At 42.0% G+C, this 24,463-nt stretch overlaps 1 protein-coding gene across 1 annotated transcript in view; it reads left to right on the plus strand.

The window, feature by feature from the left end:
* The first annotated feature begins 2,146 nt into the window (after positions 1 to 2,146).
* The window catches only part of Nol10 (nucleolar protein 10), an 87,866-nt gene continuing 65,549 nt past the window's right edge, over positions 2,147 to 24,463 (plus strand). The window contains exons 1-10 of the mRNA XM_013013796.1: positions 2,147 to 2,188; positions 3,434 to 3,532; positions 7,755 to 7,832; positions 9,117 to 9,154; positions 11,606 to 11,742; positions 13,746 to 13,811; positions 17,315 to 17,375; positions 18,734 to 18,819; positions 20,811 to 20,889; positions 22,543 to 22,692. Of these exons, the coding sequence (XP_012869250.1) occupies positions 3,472 to 3,532; positions 7,755 to 7,832; positions 9,117 to 9,154; positions 11,606 to 11,742; positions 13,746 to 13,811; positions 17,315 to 17,375; positions 18,734 to 18,819; positions 20,811 to 20,889; positions 22,543 to 22,692 (756 nt within the window). The 5' untranslated portion in view covers positions 2,147 to 2,188; positions 3,434 to 3,471. The remainder of the gene's footprint in view (positions 2,189 to 3,433; positions 3,533 to 7,754; positions 7,833 to 9,116; positions 9,155 to 11,605; positions 11,743 to 13,745; positions 13,812 to 17,314; positions 17,376 to 18,733; positions 18,820 to 20,810; positions 20,890 to 22,542; positions 22,693 to 24,463) is intronic.

Below are 24,463 nucleotides of genomic sequence, written 5' to 3' on the forward strand. Positions count from 1 at the left end.
TGCCTCGGCACTCCCGGGCGTGGCTGGGCAGGTGGTCGGGGCGACGCGCCCTGCCGAGCGGCAGTGAGCTTCTTCCGGGCCCGGGACGTCGGTGGAGGGAAACGTGGTTAGAGAGGTTGACGGACACCTCTGCTCTCCCCACTCAAAACCCCGCCCATGCGCTCTGAGACGGTATTATAGACACCAGATTCGAAGGATAGAGAGGAGCGCGTGAGAGTGTGGAGCACCGGAGTGTGTGCGGGGGAGGGGCTGGGCACGTACTGGGCGTGAACTCAGGGTCTTGCACTCTCGCTTGGCTTTTTTCACTCAAGTCCGGCGCTCCCCCACTTGAGCCACACCCCACTTTTGCTGGGGAGATGAAAGTAGGGACAACGTGGGCGTCCCACGTGAGAGGCTTTGGTGGTCTAGGATGGTAGCAAAGATGCTGCCCAAGTACTGTTGTGTTCAAGACTTAGGTTCGAGATAGGGCTGATGAAACTTGCTCTTGCACTGGTGGTGGTCCAAACGTTGAGGTAAAGAAAGAGAACAGAGAAGACTAACTTGCCTGGCGATGCTAGTATCTAGAATGAAGAGCTGAGGAGGAGCACGTTGCTCTGAGAATGGGGAAAGGAATAAGCAAAAACGGAAGTTTCGAAGTTTAATATCACACAGAAGTGTTGGGTAGTGAACACTGGGTGTGTATCAGTGGGAGGTCAGAGGTGGAATCACTATGGTTGTTTGGGACTAGGTAAAGTTATCCTTGAGAAATTGAGCTGGGAAGGGAACCAGATGAGGTCCTGAGGATAGGCTAAGAATTGTCCGAGATGAGGAAGAAAACCCAGTAGAGAAGAAGGAGGGCAATGTTGGAGGGTGATAGGTGATGTTCATTGTCACCTGCCCACGGAATGGAAATTATGCTACTTGCCAACCTTGGGGTACAGAAAATCTGTTATCAGATGGTGACTATGGCTGGGCACTAGTGGTTCATGCCTTTGATCCTAGCTACTCAGGAGACTGGGATCTGAGAATCCTGGTTTAAAGCCAGTTCAGGGAGACAGATCCATGAGACTCATCTCTAATTGACCAGTGAAAATAGGAATAGAGGTGCAGCTCAAGTGGTAACATGCCAGCCTTGAGTGAAAGCCAAGCAAGAGTGCAAGGCCCTGAGTTCAAATCCTAACACACACACACACACACACACACCAACACACACACATAGAGTTGACTGATTTGTTAACAGTACCACTGATTTATTATCCATTTTCAGCTGTTAGGCCATTTATTATCTGATCCTATTCTTTGTTTAAAAAAAAGTTAGCTGAGCATAATGATGTACCCTTTAATTCCAGCATTTGGGAGGAGGCTGAAGCAGAAGGATCACAAGTTCAAGACCAGTCAGGGCCATATAGTGATACCCTGCCTCAAAACAAATAGGAGCAACAACAACAAATGCATATCTATGATATCTATCCATTTACTAAACTTGCTCTTTTTAGTTTTTTACTTTAGAAAATTTATTAAAAGCTTATTATAAAGGTAATGTACAGAGTGGTTACAGTTACATAAGCCAGGTAAAGAGTACATTTCTTTTTGGATAATGTCATACCTTCTCTCTACCTTAGAAATTTTAAGTAGATGCAGCTATTTCATATATGAGTTATAACTTACATGAAACTGCATTTCCTTAGTTAGTTGGATAAATTAGTTTTCAAAAAATTTATTGTCAGCCGGGTGCTGGTGGCTCATGCCTATAATCCTAGCTACTCAGGAGGCTGAGATCTGAGGATCGAGGTTCAAAGCCAGTCCAGGCAGGAAAGTTCGTGAGACTCTTATCTCCAATGAACTGCTAGAAAACCAGAAGTGGTGCTGTGGCTCAAGCGGTAGAGCGCTCGCCTTGAGCTGAAGAGCACAAGGACAGCACCTAAGCCCAGAGTTCAAGCCCCACGACTGACAAAAAAAAATTACTGTCCAATATATGTAAATATATGAAAGAAAAAAGAACTCCAGAAAGTAGTTTAGCAGTGGTGTTAAGATCATAGAATATTTTTACCTCCCTACTATCTACTCCTATACTTGAATTCTGTAATATGAGCATGTGCTTTTGCAAGCAGAAAATAATTTAGGTAAATTGTTTCAAAATGAAATCTTTTGGTTTTCTTTAAGTGGCTTTCTGACAGAAAGAAGAGAGCGCTGCAGAAGAAGGATGTGGGTGAGTGCTAATTGGTTTTTCCTGCTCCAGATACATTAATTGTCCTTGTTATGTTGCTGTCGCACATCTAGTGTTACCATGTATGAGGTGTGTATCATATACAGTGTAATTAATATGTGGGAAATGAGCACTTTTGCTCTTTTTCTTATTAAGAACCCTTTTGTTGTGGTTGATATATTCCTGGTGGGTGTGGAATGGTGATTTTTACCTTAGTTATCAGCTAATGTGTTAGACTTCTACTTTTTCAGAATGACAACAAGGCCTCCTGGGTTAAAGACAAGAACTTTATTACTTGTGGCATAGTATAAATGGCATGAGTGTAGTGTATTTGTTCCAGTTGCTCCTGGAGTCTCATGGGACACTCAGCATGCCCAGAAAGCTGCTGTGTTCACCATGGTTTGTGTTGTAGCTGAGGAGCCCTGACCCAGGAAGTCCACTGCTTTTGTAACAGGCAGTAAGCAAAGCAAGCAGGCTTGCTCTTTACCATAGGCTTGCTCATCCATCAAAGTTTGCAACTGCGTAACTAAAGTGAGAAATGGTTCAGGTAAAAGAACGTCCAGGGCCTTACAGTCTTAATACACCCAGCCAGATGTGTGGGAATACAAGAAGTCTGAGAAGAACTGTTTCTGCCAATGATCTGTAATTGCTTTTGTTATTTATAACAGTTCTGGGGTTTGAACTCAGGGCTTTGTACTTGCTAGAATATTTTTTGTTCTTAAAAAGTAAAAAGATAATATTGTATTAGTTGGCTTTCCATTACTGTATCAAAAACCCTGAGATGATAAATTTAAAGAGGAAAGATTTGACTCACAGTTTTAGAAGTTTCAATCCATAATCACTTGGCCCTGTTGCTTTCGGGCTTGTGACATGGCAGGAGTACATGGTGGAGGGAGCTACTTACCACCTAGCAGCTGTGAAACAAGAGGAAGAAACCAATATCTCATATTTGCTTTTAGAGCGTGCTTCTAATGACTTAAGACCTCCCCCTTGGCCCTATCTCTCGAAGATTCTACTGCCTCCCACTGATACCATGGGTTGGGAACCAGAACTTTAACACATTCTCCAAACCTAAACATAGGAAACAAACAAACAAACCTTGCTGCTTACTGGGTGAACTGTACCTGTGACCTTTCTCAAGTCGTGGGAGCCTTTTGCATGTATATTACTTGTTTGTAATTACTATGACTGATATGCTTTGTTCTGTGATAAATATGTTAAACATGTTATTTTTTTCTCACTTTGTAGATGTCCGCAGGAGAATTGAACTTATTCAGGATTTTGAAATGCCCACAGTGTGTACCACTATTAAGGTGTCAAAAGATGGCCAGTATATTCTAGCAACTGGTAAGTGCTTCTAGCTTATGGTTCCATACATTTCATAGCCAGAAATGCTGTGGAGGGAAAGGTCATTACTTCTACCCTGATATTTTATATAAATTCTAACCAAATCCTGAAAAGTAAACAAATACTGAAAAAATTATACATTTATTTACCACCTTGATTCTGCATAGTTTACTATATTTGCTTTATTATATAATCTGTTGATCTTTCTTTCCATCTGTTCAACAGTACATGATGTTTTCTGATGGATTTAAGAGCAAGATGGTAGATACCAACTTTTTGTTGTTTGATTTTTTTTTTGAGATATGACCTTACTACGTAGGCCCTGCTGAACTCACATACATGATCTTTCTGCCTCAGTTTCCCAAGTACTGGGATTGCTGGCATGCATAACCATACCTGGCTTCATTTGATAGTTTTAACAAACGTACATGTTTGTGTAGCCCAAATTCCTCTCACAATACAGAACATTTCTTTTTTCTCTTCTTTTTTTTTTGGCCTATTCTAGGTCTTAAACTCAGGGTCTGGGCGCTGTCCCTAAGCTTCTTTTACTCAAGGCTAGTGCTCTATATTTGAGCCACAGCTCCACTTCCTGCTATTTCTGAGGTTTTTTTGTTTTGTTTTGTTTTTGGTCGGTTCTGGGGCTTGAACTCTGGGCCTAGGCGCTGTGCCTCAGCTCTTCAGCTCAAGGCTAGCACTCTACCACTTGAGCCACAGCCCCACTTCCAGTTTTCTGAGTGGTTTATTGGATTTAAGAGACTTTCCTATCTAGGCTGGCTTTGAACTGTGATCCTCAGATCTCAGCCTCCTGAATAGCTAGGATTACAGGTGTGAGTCACCAGCACCCAGCTGTTTCTGGGTATTTTATGGATATAAAAGTGTCATAAAGTTTCCTTCCCAAGCTGGCGATAACCATAATTCTCAGGTTGTAGCCTCTTGAATAGGATTAGTGCCCAGCTTCAGATTTGTTTTCACCCAGAAAACTCCCACATGCTCTTTAGCAGTTCCTGCAACCAGAGACAGCTATTAACTGGCTTTTCTCCTTACCAGAAAGCTTAACTGAGGGCCTGGGCACTGTACATGAGCTTCTTTTGCTCAAAGCTAGAGCTCTATCACTTGAGCCACAGCACCACTTCTGGCTTTTTTTGTTTATGTGGTACTGAGGAATTGAACCCAGGACTTTATACATGCTAGGCAAGCACTCTACCATTGAGCCACATTCCCAGCCCTATGTATCCTTTTTTTCTTTTTTTGTCCCTTTTGAGGCCTAAATTCTGGGCGTGGGCACTGACTCTGAGCTCTTCAGCTCAAGGCTAGTACTCTACCAGTTGAGCCATAGCGCCACTTCCAGCTTTTTCTGCTTATGTGGTGCTGAGGAATTGACCCAGGGCCTCATGCTTGTAAGGCAAGCGCTCTACCACTGAGCCACCCTCCCAGCCCCTATGTATCCTTTTGTACAAGACTTTTTCACCTACAGTTTGAGATTCAGGCATCAATGTCTTTTTCTTAAAATACAAAAATGATACTCTTATCATGTATAAACTGTAATTCTTTATTTAATGGATGTTTGGGTTATCTTAAAATTTGGGCTCTTAGACAACGCCCAGACCCAGAGTTCAGGCCCCACAACAGGCCAAAAAAAAAAAATTGGACTATTATTAAGCACTATGTACAATTAAGTCTGGTTACTGGATTATGCTCTGGTCTTCAGTAAATATCTAGGAGTGGGATTGCTCAGCTGTTAAGTAGATGTCTGTTTACCTTTATAGGAAACTTCTAGGTCTTTTTCCAGATTGGTTACCATTTACAGTTCCACCATCAGGGAAGAAGGATTCCAGGAAAGGTCAGATTTTTTGGTGACAGTACTGGGGCTTGAACTCAGGTCCTCATGCTGTTGTTTAGCTTTTTTGTTCAAAGCTGGTGCTCTATCTCACTTGCTTTTTGCTGTTTACTTGAAGATTAATAGTACCTTTGATTTGTCTGCCTGGACTGGCTTTGAACTGAGATCCTCAGATCTTAGCTTCCTGAGTAGCCAAAAGCACCGAGTTTCAGGAAAGCTCACTTTCAACATGATTATCTGTATCATACATTAGTATTTTTTTCTGTCATTAAAATTTTATGGCCTAGCACCAGTGGCTCACGCCTGTAATCCTAGCTACTCTGGAGGCTGAGATTAGAGGATTACGGTTCAAAGCCAGCTGGGGCAGGAAAGTCTGTGAGACTTTTATCTCCAATAAACCACTAGAAAGGGCTGGGAAGGTGGCTCAGTGGTAGAGCACTTGCCTTGCATGCATGAGGCCCTGGGTTCAATTCCTCAGCACCACATAAGCAAAAAGAAAAAAGCTGGAAGTGGCGCTGTGGCTCAAGTGGTAGTGCTAGCCTTAAGCTGAAGAGCTGAGGGACAGCTCCCAGGCTAGAGTTCAGGCCCACGACCGGACCCCCCCCCCCAAAAAAAAATAAACCACTAGAAAACCGGAAGTGGTGCTATGGCTCAAGCAGTAGAGCACTAGCCTTGAGCTGAAAAGCGCAGGGACAGCACCCGAGCCCAGAGTTCAATCCCCATGACTGACAAAAAAAAAAAAATTATGGAACATGGATTCATAGATTTTTAGCAATAAAACTTTTTGCTGGTTTAACAACGTATTTAGACTCCTTTTCCAGCCACCTTCTCTCAGCATCTTTATGTTTACTTAAGTAAAGGCCAATCTCCTGCTCCTCCTCCTCGTCCTCCTCCTCCTCTTCCTCCTCCTCTTCGTCCTCCTCCTCCTCCCCCCTGCCCCTTATTGTTGTTGGGGCTTGAATTCTGGGCCTGGGCACTGTCCTTCAGCTCAAGGCTAGTCCTCTACCACTTGAGCCACAGCACACTTCTGGTTTTCTGGTGGTTCATTGGAGATAAGAATCTCACAAAGCCGGGCGCTGGTGGCTCAGGCCTGTAATCCTAGCTACTTAGGAGGCTCAGATCTGAGGATCATGGTTCAAAGCCAGCCCGGGCACAAAAGTCTGTGAAACTCTTCTCTCCAATAAACCATCAGAAAACTGGAAGTAGTGCTGTAGCTCAGCTGGTAGAGCACTAGCCTTGAGCTGAAGAGCTGAGGGACAGTGCCCAGGCCCAGAGTTCAAGCCCTATGACCGACAAAAAAAAAAAGAATCTCACAGATTTTCCTACCTGGGCTGGCTTTGAACCACAACCCTCAGATCTCAGCCTCCTGAGTAGCTAGGAGCCATAGGTTCCTGCCTCCATAATGTTTCCTTTTATGGACTTACTCTTGTTTTTTTGAGCCTTTCCTTATTTTTGGACATTTTACTTGCTTTTGGTTTCCAGCTATTTATGAGCAAATGCTTCAGCAGACATTCTTTTTTTTGTCAGTCATGGGGCCTGAACTCTGGGCCTGAGCACTGTCCCTCAGCTCTTCAGCTCAAGGCTAGCGCCCTACCACTTGAGCCAAAGCGCCACTTCCAGCTTTTTCTGCTTATGTGGTGCTGAGGAATCGAACCCAGGGCCTCATGCAAGCCAAGCACTCTACCACTGAGCCACCTTCCCAGCCCCAGCAGACATTCTTTTTATGTTTGACATTCTAGATCCAATATGTATAAATTAAAATTGGCTTCAAGGTATATAAATACAGTGTTCTTCACATATCAGACTATCTGCAGAAGTCATATGCATTTATACTAATGAGCAACAGTATAGAAAAGTAATTTTAGGGGCTAGGAATGTGGCTTAGTAGTAGAGTGCTTGCTTAGCATGCATGAAGCCCAGTACCACATAAACAGACAAGGCCAGAAGTAGCTCTGTAGCTCAACTGATAGAGCACTAACCTTGAGCAAAAACAAGCTCAGGACAGTACCCACACCCTGAGTTTAAGCCCCAGGACTGGCCAAAAAAAAAAAAAAGTAATTTTAACTCTCTCACCAACACAGATATAAATGTTCTTTCTTTTTCATCTTTGACCTTCTGATGAACAAAAGTTATTTCATGTGTTTTCTCTCTACTTTTGTTAGATTATAAGGATTATTAGGGTTTTTTTTTTTTTTTGCACATCTCATTTTCTATGACTACTCTTTTTTCCTTGGGATATTTGAGAGAGACTGCTTTGAAAGTCCTTTGGCTTGGTTATAATTAGTCCTACTTACCTCTGAACAAAAAATAAGCTCAACTGTGCTGCAAGATACTAACTGTGAAGAGTGTATCTTTAACTTAAACATTACATTAATTTTTTAATAGGGACATATAAACCCCGTGTTCGTTGTTATGACACCTATCAATTATCCTTGAAGTTTGAGAGATGTTTAGATTCAGAAGGTAAGAGACTAACTTTGAATTCATAACAATAGCTTTTGATGTTTCTCCTTAGTTTTTTAAAATTGGAATGAGTTGTGTATCCATGTCCTATTATTGAATCATAAATTTGTATAAACATGGTGTCTGAAAGGTAGCATCCATTTAGCAGCTCACTGTTGGATAGGCCCTACTGTGTGCTCTGCTATGCTCAAGGCTAACCACACACTATGGCCTGGTGGGGCTCTTGTCTATAAGTTTGACCAGGAACCTGCTTCTAGTCTCATGCAGTTTGTTGGCAGAATTCAGTTTGTAGTGGCTGTGGGATTTGGACATCTTAGGCTTGTTGGCTGTCAGCAGGGGGCCACTTGGCTTTTTGAGGCTATCTACTCTATCTGAGCTGGAGAAACTTCTGTTGCTTTTAAGCAGCTCATAGGATTACAAACTTCTCCTTTGCCATTTAATGTAATGGACATAGGAGCAGTGTCTTCACATGCTCTCACAACGGGGCTCTGAAAGGTTGAAGTCACTGTGAGTCATTCTCAGGATTCTGCCTAGCACAGAGGGCAAGTTAAAATGAGAAGTTCAACTTTTACCATTTGCCCTTGTGTTTGGAATTCAGGCAAAAGAAATTAGTGTATAGCACTAAGAAGAGTACATTCTCCAGGCTTGTCTTACCCTTTGCTCTTGAAAACAGTGAAACTTTATACCCCTAATAAACAGCTGTTTTCACTCATTTTTGTTTGGCAGGTAAGCTGAATAGGCAAAAAATTACCATGGCCTGTCTTAATCAACATTTGAAAAAATATTCTTAGAGTTTACTTGAAAGTCCTGAAATTATTTTTGAACTTGTCCTTCATCTTTTTTTCTTTTTTTGGCAGTCCTAGGGCTGAAACTCAGGGCCTGGGCACTGTTCCTGAGCTTCTTTTTGCTCAAGGCTAGTATTCTACCACCTGAGCCACAGCACCATTTCCAGCTTTTTGTTGATGTGACACTGAGGAATTGAACCCAGGGCTTCATGCATGCGAGGCAAGCACTCTATCACTAGGCCACATTCCCAGCCCTGAACTTGTCCTTAAGACAGTGTCAAAATTAGAAGTCATATTTTGTGAATTTGCTTCAGTTGTATAAATATTTTAGATATCTGTGTTGAGAAATGAAAACATTCAACTTTTCAGTTAGTATTTTGAGGGCAGTATGACGTTCCTGTTGTGAGGCAAGGAAAAAAATTGTAAAATATTTCTGGGTTGAATTAGAATCTTTGCTTAAGAACATTGATGATTGCTTTTTCCTTTTATTACTTTTCAGTTGTCACCTTTGAAATTTTGTCTGATGACTATTCAAAGGTATGTATGAAAACTTTTATTTTGCTTGCTATGCAAGAAATGAATGGAGCTTATTTTTATAATACATATTTTATGATGTTCCCATTGCTATATTAAGAATGGTTCTTTCCACTGATAGGTTTTCAGCTTGGTATACTATACATATGCTATGTATCTTCTAGAATAGCATTGGTTAGAGGGAGCTTATGGTCATTCTAATATGAAAGTCAGTTCTCTATCACACATGAAACGTTAGCTATATTTTTAAGAATTAGTAGTAGTCATCTTTTTTTTTTTGTCAGTCCTGGGGCTTGAACTCAGGGCCTGGGCGCTGTCCCTCAGCTCTTCATCTCAAGGCTAGCACTCTACCACTTGAGCCACAGTGCCATTACTGGCTTTTTCTTTTCTTTTCTTTTTTTTTTGTTGGTCGTGGGGCTTGAACTCTGGGCTTGGGCACTGTTCCTGTGCTCTTCAGCTCAAGGCAAGTGCTCTACCACTTGAGCCACAGCGCCACTTCTAGTTTTCTAGTGGTTTATTGGAGATAAGAGTCTCATGGTCTTTCCTGCCTGGTCTGGCTTTGAACCGCAATCCTCAGATCTCAGCCTCCTGAGTAGCTAGGATTACAGGCCACTGGTGGTCAGCTTACTGGCTTTTTCTGTTTATGTGATGATACTGAGGAATTGAACCCAGGGCTTCATGCATGCTAGGCAAGCACTCTAACACTAAGCCACATTCCCAGCCTTACTTTTCTTAATCCAGGAAGAGGTTGTGTTATATGCTGATACAGTTTAGAACCCAGGTACACAGATTTCTAAATTTCAGTTCTTACAGTTACTTTCAGCAGTACAAAATTGTCAGCAGAGTCCTTACTTAATTTAAATGAGAAAAAAAATTTTTTGGAGGGGGGGGTCAGGTCGTGGGGCCTGAACTCTGGGCTTGAGCGCTATCCATCAGCTCTTCAGCTCAAGGCTAGAGCTCTACCATTTGAGCCACAATGCCACTTCCGGCTTTTTTCTTTTTGCTTATGTGGTGCTGAGGAATCGAACCCAGGACCTCAGGCATGCAAGGCAAGCGCTCTACCACTGAGCCACCTTCCCAGACCTAAAATGAAAATTTTTATTTAGCATTGTTATCCTATGCTTTTATGTACCTATTAACATAAAGTTAACCAAATAAAATGTTTTTTTTTTTTGGTCCAATCGTGGGGCCTGAACTCTGGGCCTAGGCGCCGTCCCTCAGCCCTTCAGCTCAAGGCTAGTACTCTATCACTTGAGCCACAGTGCTACTTCCAGCTTCTTTTTTTTTTTCTGCTTATGTGGTGCTGAGGAATCGAACCCAGGGCCTCATGCATGCAAGGCAAGCACTCTACCACTGAGCCACCTTCCCAGCCCATAAAATGGTTTTTTAATGAGGACTTGTTATCTTGAAGAAACAAATGAATTTACTTAGCTGACATACTTTTATATATTATCTTTAGTCATGGAAACTCAGGTTCATTTTATCTCTTGGTCTATAGTAGCCATTTATCATGTGTTGGGGACATGTCACTTTAAAATACATTTTCTCAAATGTTGATAAATTTGCATTTAATTACATATACAGGTTTTTCCAGATACTTTTGTAGTACCTTAAAACCAGATTTACTCAAGTTGTTTATAAAACCCTGTGTGAAGCCAGGCGCTGATGGCTCATGCCTGTAATCCTAGCTACTCAGGAGGCTGAGATCTGAGGATCGAGGTTCAAAGCCAGCCCGGGCAGGAGAGACCGTGAGACTCCTCTCCAATAAACCACCAGAAAACCGGAAGTGGCGCTGTAGCTCAAGTGGTAGAGCGCTCGCCTTGAGCTTAAGAGCTGAAGGACAGCGCCCAGGCCCAGAGTTCAAGCCCCACGACCGACAAAAAAAAAACCCTGTGTGAAGGGCTGGAAAGGTGGCTCGGTGGTAGAGTGCTTGCCTTGCATGCATGAGGCCCTGGGTTTGATTCCTCAGCACCACATAAGCAGAAAAAAATCTGAAAATGGTGCTATGACTCAAGGGGTATAGAGCTAGCCTTGAGCTGAAGAGCTGAGGGACAGCACCCAGGCCCAGAGTTCAGGCCCCACGACTGGCTAAAAACAAAACAAAGCAAAACAAAAAAACCTGTTTGAAAATTGAGAGATTATTAAAATGTATCCATAAGTAAAATAGGAAATTGCTTATTGAGGTCTCAATACAGTGCTGTATGTTATACGAGTGCTGGTTTTAATTCTCTTAGTTAACAAACAGGTTTGCAGGAAAACCATCAGGATGCAGGAAGGCATTAAGGAATCAACGAAGAATGTCAATCTCTCCCAGTAGACAGAGAGCACACATGTGTTTTTGGACAGAGAAAAGTGAAAGAGATCAGAGTTTTCTTGCTGTGCTAGTTGAATGAATGATGATGAAATAAACACTATACCTGGAAACCTTAGCAAACATTCTCTTTTTATTTTCAGATTGTCTTCTTACATAATGACAGATACATTGAATTTCATTCACAATCAGGATTTTACTATAAAACCAGAATACCAAAGTTTGGAAGAGATTTCTCTTATCACTATCCATCCTGTGACCTGTACTTCGTTGGCGCAAGGTATTGGATCTAATTGCTTTGCTTTCCCTTTTCTACCTGACATATAACCGACTTATTAAATTACTTGTATATTTTCTCTATGTAAAGCTCTGGGATGGATAAAGTATGATTATTACAAAATAAAACTTTGAAACATGGAATAATAAAAAAAAAAATCCAAAGGGCTAGAGGCATGGCTCAGTGGTAGAGTTCCTGCCTAACAGTAATAGCCCTGAGTTCAAATCCTGGTACTGCCAAAAAAATGAAAAGCATTAGCTACTTGTGAGGCTGAGATTGGGAAGATCTTGGTTCAAGGATCTGAGCAAGGGTTCCTCAGACCTCATTTCAATAACCAATAGAAAACTGGACAAGACTGGGAAAGAGAAAGGGAAGGGGTGATTTTATCCAAAAATTAATGTACTCATTACCTGACTTATGTAACTGTACCCCTTTTATATCACCTTTATAATAACAATAAAAATATATATTAAAATATATGACCCCCCCCCAAAAAAAGAAAATGCTGGACATGGTAGCATGCTCTTATCATTTTAAGCTATGTGGAAAGCTTAAATAGGAGGATCATGGTCAAGGCTGGCCTGACCAAAAAGCAAGGCCTAATTTGAAAAATTATGAAAACAAAAAGAGGTTGAAGCATGACTCATGTGGTAGAGTGCCTCTAGCAAGCTCAAGGCTATAAGTTTAAACCCTAGTATATCCTTCTCAGGAAAAAGTCCAATATTTTATGTACTGATAATATTGTCCATGGTATCATTATTCTGTTTATTTTGCATAATATTTTTAACATTAAAAATGCTAGGGCTGGGAAGGTGGTTCAGTAATAGAGCGCTTGCCTTGCATGCATGAGGCCCTGGGTTCAATTCCTCAGCACCACAGAAGCAAAAAGAAAAAAGCTGGAAGTGGTGCTGTGGCTCAAGTGGTAGAGTGCTAGCCTTGAGCTGAAGAGCTGAAGGACAGCGCCCAGGCCCAGAGTTCAGGCCCCAGGACCGGACCCCCCCTCCAAAAATAAATGTTTATGATGCTTACATATCAGATGGTTAAGCCAAAAAATAATGATGGGAAATATTCAGGTGTGTACAGCTGAGCTTTGGTGCTAAAGGCACTCTGCCACTTGAGCCACAGCTCCACTTCTGACTTTTTGGTGATTAATGATTTGAGTCTCACAGACTTTTCTGCCCAGACTGACTTCAAATTGGGATCTCCAGATCACTACCTCCTGAGTAGCTAGGATTATAGGCGTGAGCTATCAGTGTTCAGCCTGAAATTTTATTCTGTTTTTTTTTTTTGTTGTTGTTGTTGGTTGTGGGGCTTGAACTCTGGGCTTGGGCGCTGTCCCTGCTCTCTTCAGCTCAAGGTGATCTCAAGGCATAGCACCACTTCCTGAAATTTTATTTTTAAGTGCTGCCTTTTATGTAAATGTAAAAACAGCATAACCATTTTAGAAAATTAAGGGGTGGAGGAGAATGCAGTCAAGAATTCAGGGTATATCCTGCAACATTAAGAAAAGTGGTAGAAGGAATGGATTGGGAGGGATGGGTGAAAACGTTGACACTGATTAAGAGACACACTATATTCATAAACTGCTTTGTTAAATGGCAAATCCTTTGTACAACTACTTAAAGATAATAAAATTTAAAAGAAATGAAAAAACATAGAGCAGTATTGAAGCCCATAATTATGCCACCCAGAGGAAAGCCTTATTAAATACCGTCCTTCTAGTCTTTTCTAACATACATAATAGGTACATGAAATATACTTTGGGATCTTGCATTCTCCATAGTTTAAAATATCCTGCTTAGAGACATCATAGTATTTCTTTGGCACGTGTGTGGTTTATTGTACATTTATGTAGAAAAAATTCATAACTAATGTATTTTAGGTTTAAATGGATTTATATATCAATCTTAAAAAGGGACTATGACATACATCTGTATATTTTTAAAGTTCACACTTAAAGAGAACTTCTTCATAGTTTCTCATATTTTGGCTTTGTTACTTTGCAGCTCTGAAGTTTATAGATTAAACTTAGAACAAGGACGGTACCTGAATCCTCTACAAACTGATGCTGCGTAAGTATTGTGCAAAACTGCTCTGTTTATTTTGGCCAGGAGGTGGAGCTAGATGTTCAAATTGTTACCACATAACAACAGTGTAGGTGTGGCTCAAATGGTAGGAGCCCATACGTAGCAAGTGTGAGACCCTGAGTTTAAACCCCAGTACTGGCAAAAAACAAAACAAAAAATTTGGGGCTGGGAAGGTGGCTCATTGGTAGAGCACTTGCCTTGCATGCATGAGGCCCTGGGTTCAATTCCTCAGCACCACATAAGCAAAAAGAAAAAAGCCGGAAGTTGTGCTGTGGCTCAAGTGGTAGAGTGCTAGCCTTGAGCTGAAGAGCTGAGGGACAGCGCCCAGGCCCAGAGTTCAGGCCCCACGTTAACAACCACCTCCTCCCCCCCAAAATATGATTGTATGTGAGCAGCAGTCTGGGCAGTTAAAAGATTACCATTAAAAAAACAGAATAGGGGCTAGGAAGGTGGCTCAGTGGTAGAACGCTTGCCTTGCATGCCTGAGGCTCTGGGTTCGATTCCTCCGCACCACATAAGCAAAAAGAAAAAAAGCTGGAAGTGGTGCTGTGGCTCAAGTGGTAGAGTGCCTTGAGCTGAAGAGCCGAGGGACAGTGTCCAGGCCCAGAGTTCAGGCCCCATGACCGGACCCAAAAAAAAAAAAAAACCAGAATAATGAGGGCTGGGAAGGTGGCTCAGTGGTAGAGTGCTTGCCTTGCATGCATGAGGCCCTGGGTTCAATTCCTCAACGCCACATAAGCAGAAAAAAGCCGGAAGTGGCACTGTGGCTCAAGTGGTAGAGTGCCACCCTCGAGCAGAATAGCTCAGGGATAGTGCTCAGGCCCAGAGTTCAGGCCCCACGAATCGAAATACATTGACAGTGATGTTAAGAGTTAACCTGTGCTTACAAGAAAAGGTACTGTTAAAATTTCAAACAGGGCTGGAAGTGTGCTCAGTGGTAAAGTGCTGTTTGGTGTGCATGAGGGCTTAGTTTACCATCAGCATAAGTGAAAGAGTGAATGGATTATTTCTTTAAAAACTCACTGAAAGACCTGTTGATTTCTTTTTCTTTCTTTCTTTTTTTGTTGTTCTTGTTGGTCAAGGGGCTTGAACTCAGGGCCTTGGTGCTGTCCCTGAGATTTTTCATTAAAGGGTAGTGTTTTACCACTTTGAGCCACTTCCAATTTTCTGGTAATTAATTGGAGATAAGAGTCTCAAGGACTTTCCTGCCTGGGCTAGCTTTGAACTGCAATCCTCAGATCTCAGCCTCCTGAGTTGGATTTCAGATGTGAGCCACCAGCACCAGGTGACCTATTGATTTCTTAGGTTTTTTCTTTTCTTTTCTTTTTTTTGGTCAGTCATGACACTTGAACTCTGGGCCTGGACACTGTCCCTCAGCTCTTCAGCTCAAGGCAAGCACTCTACCACTTGAGCCACAGCGTCAACTTCCAGCTTTTTCTGAGTGGTTTATTGGAGATAAGAGTCTCACAGTCTTTCCTGCCCAGGCTGGCTTTGAACCACGATCCTTAGATCTCAGCCTCCTGAGTAGCTAGGATTACAGGTGTGAGCCACCAGTGCCTGGCTGCTCCTTAAGAATTTTAATTCTCACTTTAAAAATTTCGGTAACAAGGGGGCTGGGAAGTTGGCTCAGTGGTAGAGTGCTTGCCTTGCATGCATGAGGCCCTGGGTTCGATTCCTCAGCAGCACATAAGCAGAATAAAGCCAGAAGTGGTGCTGTGGCTCAAGTGGTAGGGCACTAGCCTGAAGCTGAAGAGCTGGGGGACAGCACCCAGGCCCAGAGTTCAGGCCCCATGATCGACCAAAAAAAAAACCAAAAAAACTTCTAGAACAGACTTTTTCAAAACCCAATTTATTGTTGTTTTCAGTATTTTTATTTATGGTCTTATTTTATGGCATCTTCTTCCTGTAGAAAATATTGAATGAATAAAACTGCCGTTTTTTAGTTTTTTAATTAATTTGCTTATTTTTAGATGGTCCTGGGGCTTGAACTCAGGGCCTGGGCTCTGTCCTTGGGCTTTTTTCTGCTCACAACTAGCACTCTACCACTAGAACCACAGTTCCACTTCTGGCTTTTAGTGATTAATTAGAAATGAAGCTCACAAACTTCCCTGCCTCAGCTTCAAACTACAATCGTCAGATCTCTACCTTCTGAGTAGCTAGGATTACAGGTGTGAGCCACTGATGCCTGGCATTATTTTTTTCTTATTGTTATACATTATAAGCTATACTTAAGCTTTTATTCAAAAAGGAATTTTTTTTTGGTAGTTTTGGGATTTGAACTCAGGGCCTTACTCTTGCTAGGGCAGGTACTCTGCTGGCTGAGCCAAGCCCTCAGCCCTGTTGCCACCACCATCATCATCAATCATCATTGTCATCGTCATCATTCTCATAAGTGATCACAAGAGCACTCGACACGTGCCAGGCATTCTCAGCCCTTTCACACATCTAAGCTCATGGGAAACAGTGGATTTTGTGCTGGGTCCTAGTACCTTGCTTGTCCTTTTCACGAAATGGGCAGTCATATGAGTGGATTGCATGGGCCATGAAACTCATCAAGGGTGGAGGCTAGATCACTTTCATTCTGATGCATACAGAGCCTAGAGAATTTGGCTGTTGTGAGAGGATTTTTAAAGCTTAGAAGAACTTATAGTTATTAAAAGCAGTAAGCAAGATACTTTTGTCACATTGACAAACAAAACCTTTTAACTTCACAATACTGTTGTATGACAGGTTATCTGCTCTTTAGTTGTATATTTGTTTATAACAACAGCTATTTATTTTGTGTCTTTTATATTCTGAACACTGCAGAACATTTTGAGGGTTTTTTTTGTTTTTTAATCCTCACAGTAATCTAATAACATAGATGAAATTCCCACCTCACAAAGAAAGGAATGAGACTTAGTTGTCCTCTCGGATCTCAAGTCTGCTGATGACAGAGATAGCCTGAGAATGGGACCTTGCCTTGGGATAACGTGGAATGATGCTTTTTTCTCATTGTGCTGGAATAGTATTTCTGAAGAAGGCCTTCCTTGTTTTTCACATGGCAGGTAGCGTGTAACCTGGGATCAGAAATTCTGATGGCTGGGGCTAGGAAGATGGCTCAGTGGTAGAGCGTTTGCCTTGCATGCCTGAGGCCCTGGGTTCGATTCCTCAGCACCACATAAGTAAAATGAAAAAAGCCAGAAGTGGCGCTGTGGCTCAAGTGTTAGAGCGCTAGCCTTGAGCTGAAGAGCTGAAGGACAGCGCCCAGGCCCAGAGTTCAGGCCCCACGACCGGATCCCCCCCCCCAAAAAAAAGAAAGAAATTCTGATGGCTATGAGCCACACAACTAATTGCTTCATGCTTTGCTGCTTTTCATTTGCAGATGAATGAGAGACAGTCTGTGTTTCATCACTCCAGAATTTTTATTGATTATTCTAGAAAGTTTATTAAATACTTCCTTTCCCACAAGTAGATGCTAACCAATCTTTTGTCCTTTACTGATTTAGAGAGAATAATGTTTGTGACATAAATTCAGCGCATGGCTTATTTGCCACTGGAACAATAGAGGTAAGCCTAGACTGATACTGCTTCTAAATACATGTTTCACATTTGATAGTGCGTGGAATTTTTATTGAGACAGGCGTGATTGATTCCTTAGAGCAGGAAGGTAATGAAGAACTGGTTTCTTGTTTGCTTTTTGCATTTTTTTCCCTACAGGCTTGTGATCTATCACTATAACCACAGCACACTTCCTGCTAAGAAAATGTATTATTATTAGTGTAACCATTTATAATACCATTATCATTACTGAGAAAATTTATTATTTTGAGTAGATCCATTCATAATACCATTATCACTAAGAGAATTATTATTATTTATTCATTTTCTGTCAGTTGCGGGACTTGAATTCAGGGCCTGGGTGCTGTCCCTGAGCTCTTTTGATCTAGGCTAGCACTCTCCCACTCTGAGTCACAGCTCTACTTCATGTTTTCTGGTTAATGGAGATAAGTGTCTCACAAGGTCTTTTCTGCCTGGGCTGGCTTTGAACTGCAATCCTCAGATCTCAGCCTCGTGAGTAGCTAGGACTACAGAGGTGAGCCACCAGTGCCCAGATTAAGAAAATTTATTATTAGTACAACAGTATTGTATTTGATATTGATTTGATACTTCTGTGTTTAAGTTGTCCCATTTATATCAATGTTGTTCAGTCCCTTCTAGTCAGGATCATGTGGAATATTTTGGAGCTTTTCCTTGCCAGTATTTTCCTTTGTTAATTATAAAAGAAAATCAGCTTATAGTAAAACATTGTAAACAGTGCCTAACAAAATACAAGATAAGACCAGGTACTGGTGGTTCACACCTGTAATCTTAGCTACTCAAGAAGCTGAGATCTAAGGATTTCAGTTAGAAGCCAGTCCAGGCAGAAAAGTATGAGATTCTTTTTTTTTTTTTTTTTGTCGGTCATGGGGCTTGAACTCTGGGCCTGGGCGCTGTCCCTCAGCTCTTCAGCTCAAGGCCAGCGCTCTACCACTTGAGCTACAGCGCCACTTCCGGTTTTCTGGTGGTTTATTGGAGATAGGAGTCTCACGGTCTCTCCTGCCAGGGCTGGCTTTGAACCTTGATCCTCAGATCTCAGCCTCCTGAGTAGCTAGGATTTCAGGCGTGAGCCACCAGTGCCCGGCGAGATTCTTTATCTCCAGTTAACTAGCAAATATTGGCAAGTAGAGCTGTGGTTTAAGTGGTAAAGCACTAGACTTGAGCATAAAGCTAAAGGATAGCACCCAAGCCCTGAGTTCAAATCTCAATACTGGCACACACAGAAAAGCTACAAAGTAACAAGTGTAATTTCATTTCCCATGAGGTAATCAATGTTAATAAACTTAGTTTTGTAATAGAAGTTATTTTTGTAATTGTGTTTTGTTTAGGGCCGAGTGGAATGCTGGGACCCGCGAATGCGCAACAGAGTTGGTGTGTTAGATTGCGCCCTGAGTAGTGTCACAGCAGATTCAGAGTAAGTGGGATAAGTCCTTAGTGTGACTGTTCATTAGCTATCTGACTTAGGAGCTGTGTCAACATGAAATTAGTCATTGCTGTGGACGAAACTCAACATTTATATTGGAAGTTGTGGTGTAATTGTTTTACATAACATCCTAGCTTGTGAAAACACACCAAGTGGTAGAACTCCACTTTAAAGAACTACACATAGGTACTTTCTTCCTTTAGTTGCCCTATTCCAGTTCTGTAGGATCTCGTGGTAGGCCCATGATTCACCACTTCAGTTAATGGGTAAGATGGGTTTTTAACACTCAGGTAGAGCAAGCAGTTGTTTGTTTCTTTTTTAAACTCCTGTTTGTCTAGCTTCTATAGAGGAGGAATACTACACAGCACAAAGTAGAGGGTTAAGTAAGAAGAAAAATCCTGTCCTTTCCCCATTCACAGTTCCATAGTTACCCTTCAGGTGTTTTTCTGTGCAGATGCGATCATGCACAGGCAGAGGGCAGTGTTAGGCAAGTCCTAGTATGTGATTATCTCTGCAGGCACTTCAGAAATGCCTTTTCTGGGTTCTGCTGTTTCTAGTGTTGTGATATAGTCCAATGAGAAATGCACAGACCTTCAGTAATTATAGTATGGTGTATAGTATATGGAATATTCGGTAACTTTAAGCCAGAAAATTCACTTTTATGTCTGATAATAGAAAAAACAGTGCAAAATGCACATTAAATTTTTGTCATGTTAGCATGAAAGAAAACAAGGGAAGTGGGCTGGGAATATGGCTTAGTGGTAGAGTGCTTGCCTAGCATGCATGAAGCTCTGGGTTCAATTCCTCAGTACCACATAAACAGAAAAAGCCGGAAGTGGTGCTGTGGCTCAAGTGGTAGAGCACTAGTCTTAAGCAAAAGTAGTTCAGAGACAGTGCCCAGGCCCTGGGTTCAAGCCATGGGACTGGCAAAAACAAAACAAAATGAAAACAAGGGAACTGTAAGTGGAGAAAAGATGTCACTGTCATGGAAAATCATCCTGAAGTTCATTGTGAATGGTAAATGACTGAAATCGAGGTCACAGGCTCTCAACAGCTGCTGCAGTGCAGTTCCAGGCCATGGCTCTGGGTGGCAGGAAAAGCCTGATGAAGCCCAAGCCATTGGCCGAGCCAAGGGCTCACAGACCTTAAATGCTGAAAGCAGGACGTGTCCACTCTGGCTTTAGCTGGTCTTTCCCTCTCTCTCCACCGTGGGTTTTTGAATTGGTACTCATATGCTGGCTGATGGATTTGAGGCATATTCTAGAACTGTGGCCATATCCTGCATTCCGTGTTTGGTACTTTAGAGGTCCTAGGGTTCATTTGAGTAGTCCTTTGTTTCAGTTGGTTCATTTTCTATTTGCTTTATGGCTGGATTAGGGCCTGAACTCAGGTCCTCTGGCTTGCTGGCAAGTGCTCTACCACTTGAACTAACTCTCCACTTGCTTTTAGTTTTCTAGGTAAGATCTTGTGACTAAACTTGGGCCATCCTCAGATGGTGGTTCTCCTATCTCTGCCTCCCACAAGCTGGATTATAGGTGTTTGCTGTCTCACCCTGCCCTTTCTGAGATAGGCTCACTAACATTTTTGTCTAGGCTGGCCTCAGCCCATAATCCTATCATATCTTTGAAAGTATGTGGGATTACAGACATATATCACTATACTCAGCACTAGCTGGATAGTTTTAAAATGTAAATAAATACCCTTATGTCCAAAAAATAACATTATTTTCCTAAAGTAAAAATGGGATGTTTCTAAAAATACCGAATCCTGGCCTCATTAAAATAAAAGATAAAGGTAGATTTCATTTATATGTGAGGTATGTTTTTTATTTCAGTTGTAAGTATTTGTATGTAATTTCCCTCTAAACAAAAAGCTAGAAATAGGATTTTCCCTGTGAGAGTGGAAGGAAAGGTCGGTGATAAACTTGTTTCTATGAAGAGTTTGGCAGTAGAATCATGAAGCAGGGATGTTTTGCCTTTCAGGATAAGCAGCTTGCCGACCATCTCCGCTTTGAAATTTAATGGCGCTTTGACTATGGCTGTTGGGACGTCCACGGGGCAGGTAAATGTTGAAGCTGAACACCTGATCACAGTTTAGAGGCAAGCTTGGGAAATGAGTATGAAGAGAAAGTGAGGAGCACCTCTTTGGGCCAGAATGCAGAGGGTGGTCCAGAAAGCTGGGGACTTCTATGCCTCAGTGCTTGGGCTGAGGCATCAAGGAAATATAGCTACCATGGGGAATCCTTAGACACCCCTTTTTTTTTTTTTTTTTGAGACAGAGTCTTACTATGTAACCTAGCCTGGCCTAGAACTCACTACATTGCCTAGGCTGAGTTCAGAATTTTTTTCCCCCACCTTTGGGGCCTGTCCTGGGGCTTGAACTTAGGGTCTGGGTGATGTCCTTGAACTTTTTTGTTCACAGCTAGCACTCTGCCTTTTGAGCCATAGCTCCAGTACCATCTTTTTTTTTTTGTCATTTATTGGAGATAAGTGTCTTATAGACTTTCCTGCCTTGGGATGGCATTGAACCACTGTCCTCAGATCTCAGTTTCCTGAGTAGGTAGGATTACAGACATGAGCCACTAGGGCCCAGCTGGGTTCAGACTCTTGACCCTCCTGTCAGGTATTCTCTAAATAGGCTTGTAGAACAGCATTTTCCAGAGTGTACAGAACAGAATTGTGTTTTCAAGACAGTTTAGAATTCTGCCAGGTTCCTCCTCTTAGAGGTTCAGTGTGTTTATTAAATGTATATTGAAAGCTCTGAGAGTTCCTGCAGACAAGATTTGTGTGTACGAGGCACCTTTACCCACATAAGCATTGTAACTGCATCCCAGGCATGAGTGGTCAGCAGAACTGCGTTAGCTAAGTGCTAGTCTGGGAGTCTTTCTTCCCTTCTTTCCTACACAAAGCTCACATCCTTGTAAGTTTGCCCTAAGCCCACAAGAGTCTGAGGGCTGCCTGAGTAGACCTACCTGTGTCATCTTGTCTCCTGGGACTCAGTCCTAGCTTTCCAAGCTCCCTTGCCTCATGACCAGGGTCAGAAGAGATGCCCTTTTCCCCACATGCCACAGCCTTCCCAGCATGCCCGTCCCATGCCTGCCAGGACTGAATCTCAGGGGCCCTTCCTTCCCATTGATAACTGGTTGCCAGGACAATGCCTGGTACCTAGTAGGCCCTCTGTGTGTATTTATGAAATAATAGAGCCATGCTCATGTGTGTAATCCTAGCTACTCAGGAGACTAAGATCTGAGGATCATAGTTAGAAGCCAGCCTAGGCAGAAAAGTCCCTGTGAAACTTTTATCTCCAGTAAACTACTCAAGCCAGAAGTGGTCCTGTGGTTCAAGTGGTATTGTTGCTAGCCTTGAGCATTGAGCACAAAGAGGCTGAGGGACAGTACCCAGGCCCTGAGTTCAAATCCCAGGATGAGCAATAAATAAATAAATAGTCAAGTTCTTACGGACTTTCCCTTTCTTAGTATGAATCCATAGTTCCTAACCTTGGTGTGCTTAAACAATTTCTGAGTTGAATTCATGAAACTGTATTCTAAGAATAGTTGAATAGCTTTCTAGGGCATGGCTGACTCTAGAACATCAGCACCTGAGTCAGGGTTTCCCTGTGCCCATGCAGTTACTGGCACAACTGCAGCCATTTTTCTTTTAATGGTTTCTTGTTAAGGTATTTGTTTAAATAAAAGTAACTTTTTTTGTTTTTTAGGTTTTACTTTATGATCTTCGGTCTGATAAGCCATTGCTGGTTAAGGATCACCAATATGGGCTGCCCATTAAGTCAATTCATTTCCAGGACTCACTAGATTTGATTTTGTCTGCAGACTCCCGAATTATCAAAATGTGGAATAAGAACTCAGTATGTATTTTTTTCTTTTTTATTTGCATTTGTTCCACATGTACCTTGTCTTGATATTGCCCTTTCTGGGGTTATATGGGATCTTGAAGGGTACTATGTTGTGCCTGGGACGGCGGCTCAGTGGTGGAGCGCTCGCCTCGCATGCCTGAGGCCCTGGGTTCCATTCCTCAGCACCACATCAGCAGAAAAGCCAGAGGTGACACTGTGGCTCAAGCGGTAGGGCACTAGCCTTGAGCTGAAGAGTGCAGGGAAGTTCCCAGGCCCAGAGTTCAGGCCCCACTACTGACAAAAAAGAAATACTGTGTCAACATCTGTGACATACATACTTATATGCATAGCTCGGATACTGAGTATCCATTTGAGAGCTTGGCAGGAAGTCAGTTAAGTATTTGAAGTAGTCATGATCCTCTTCCTGTTAAGAAGTTTTCCTAATTTGCTAATACTGGCCTGCATGTTAGATGCTGAGTTTGAAAAGAAAACTATAGTTTGAAAGCAGCTGTCCCTGAGAACTGCCAGGGTCTTATGTGTCTCACAGTCTGTGAGACTTTTCATGAGCTACTAGTTCTTTCCATATCAGACATCCCAGTTTCAAACCTTTTCCTCTCAAACAAGTGGATTTTAGAGAGAACATCGTTATAATAATCTCAAAATATTTTTCTTGAAAGTAGAACTAAGAGTATTTTGATGTTCCCTCAAGTCTGTCATTTAAAATATAACAAAAATCTCATTTTGCTAGTTTTAGTTCACCTTTGGCCTTTCATATTTAATTAGAAGCTTAGAATATTAAAAAAATTTTATTTCCAATTAATAAAATAATTGTGAATTTTCATACCTATAAGTTTTCTTTTTGCTTTTTTTCAAAGTGTCACTTAAAACCTTTGTGTCTGAGATGAAAGTGGCTAGAAGGCCTAGAGACTTCAGTGTCACTTGATAGCTGGTGCTGGTCTGTTATTGGCCTGCTATGATCAGGGCACAAACCGGGGCAGCTCTGTCATGGCCCAGACACATGTAGTCACTTCTGCCTTGCCAGCATTACTTTGAAATTTTTCCCTTTAGCTCCAGAACTATCGGAAAAGGCTTGAAACTAGGATGTCTGCTATGGAAAGAACTAGTAGCTCATGAAAACTCTCACTGACTGTGAGACAGATAAGACCTTGGCGGTTCTCAGGGACAGCTGCTTTTAAATGATCCTTGGAAGAATTACCCCTAATGATTGCCCAGGAATTGACTTTGCTAGCTGCTTTATGAGGCTGGCGTTTGAAGGTTTTGAGGGCTCTCTCAAAAGATTCAGGGTTTCTTACACAAGGATTTTCCTGCTCATTTTCTGGCAGTCTGGACTAATTTATGTTTACTTTCAATAATGTAAGTGCGTGTGTGTATATATATATATATATATTTAAATTATTTATTGTTGCTGTTAAGGTGATATACACAGGGGCTGCCATTTCTTAAGTCAGATAATGAGTACTTTTTTCTCTTTTTCTTTTTTTTTAATCGGTCATGGGTCTTGAACTCTGGGTCTGGGTACTGTTCCTCAGCTCCTCAACTCAAGGCAAGTGCTCTACCACTTGAGCCACAGTACTACTTCTGGAAGGTTTTCTGTTGGTTTATTGGAGATAAGAGTCTCAAGGATTTTCTTGCCCGGGCTGGCTTTGAACCATGATCCTCAGATCTCAGCCTCTTGAGTAGCCAGGATTACAGGCATGAGCCACTGGCACCTAGCTTGAGTACATTTCTTTTGAGCAGTGTCACCCCTTCCTCCATTCTCCAT

Source organism: Dipodomys ordii, unplaced genomic scaffold (genome assembly GCF_000151885.1).
Source record: "Dipodomys ordii isolate 6190 unplaced genomic scaffold, Dord_2.0 Scaffold20, whole genome shotgun sequence".
NCBI lineage: Eukaryota > Metazoa > Chordata > Mammalia > Rodentia > Heteromyidae > Dipodomys > Dipodomys ordii.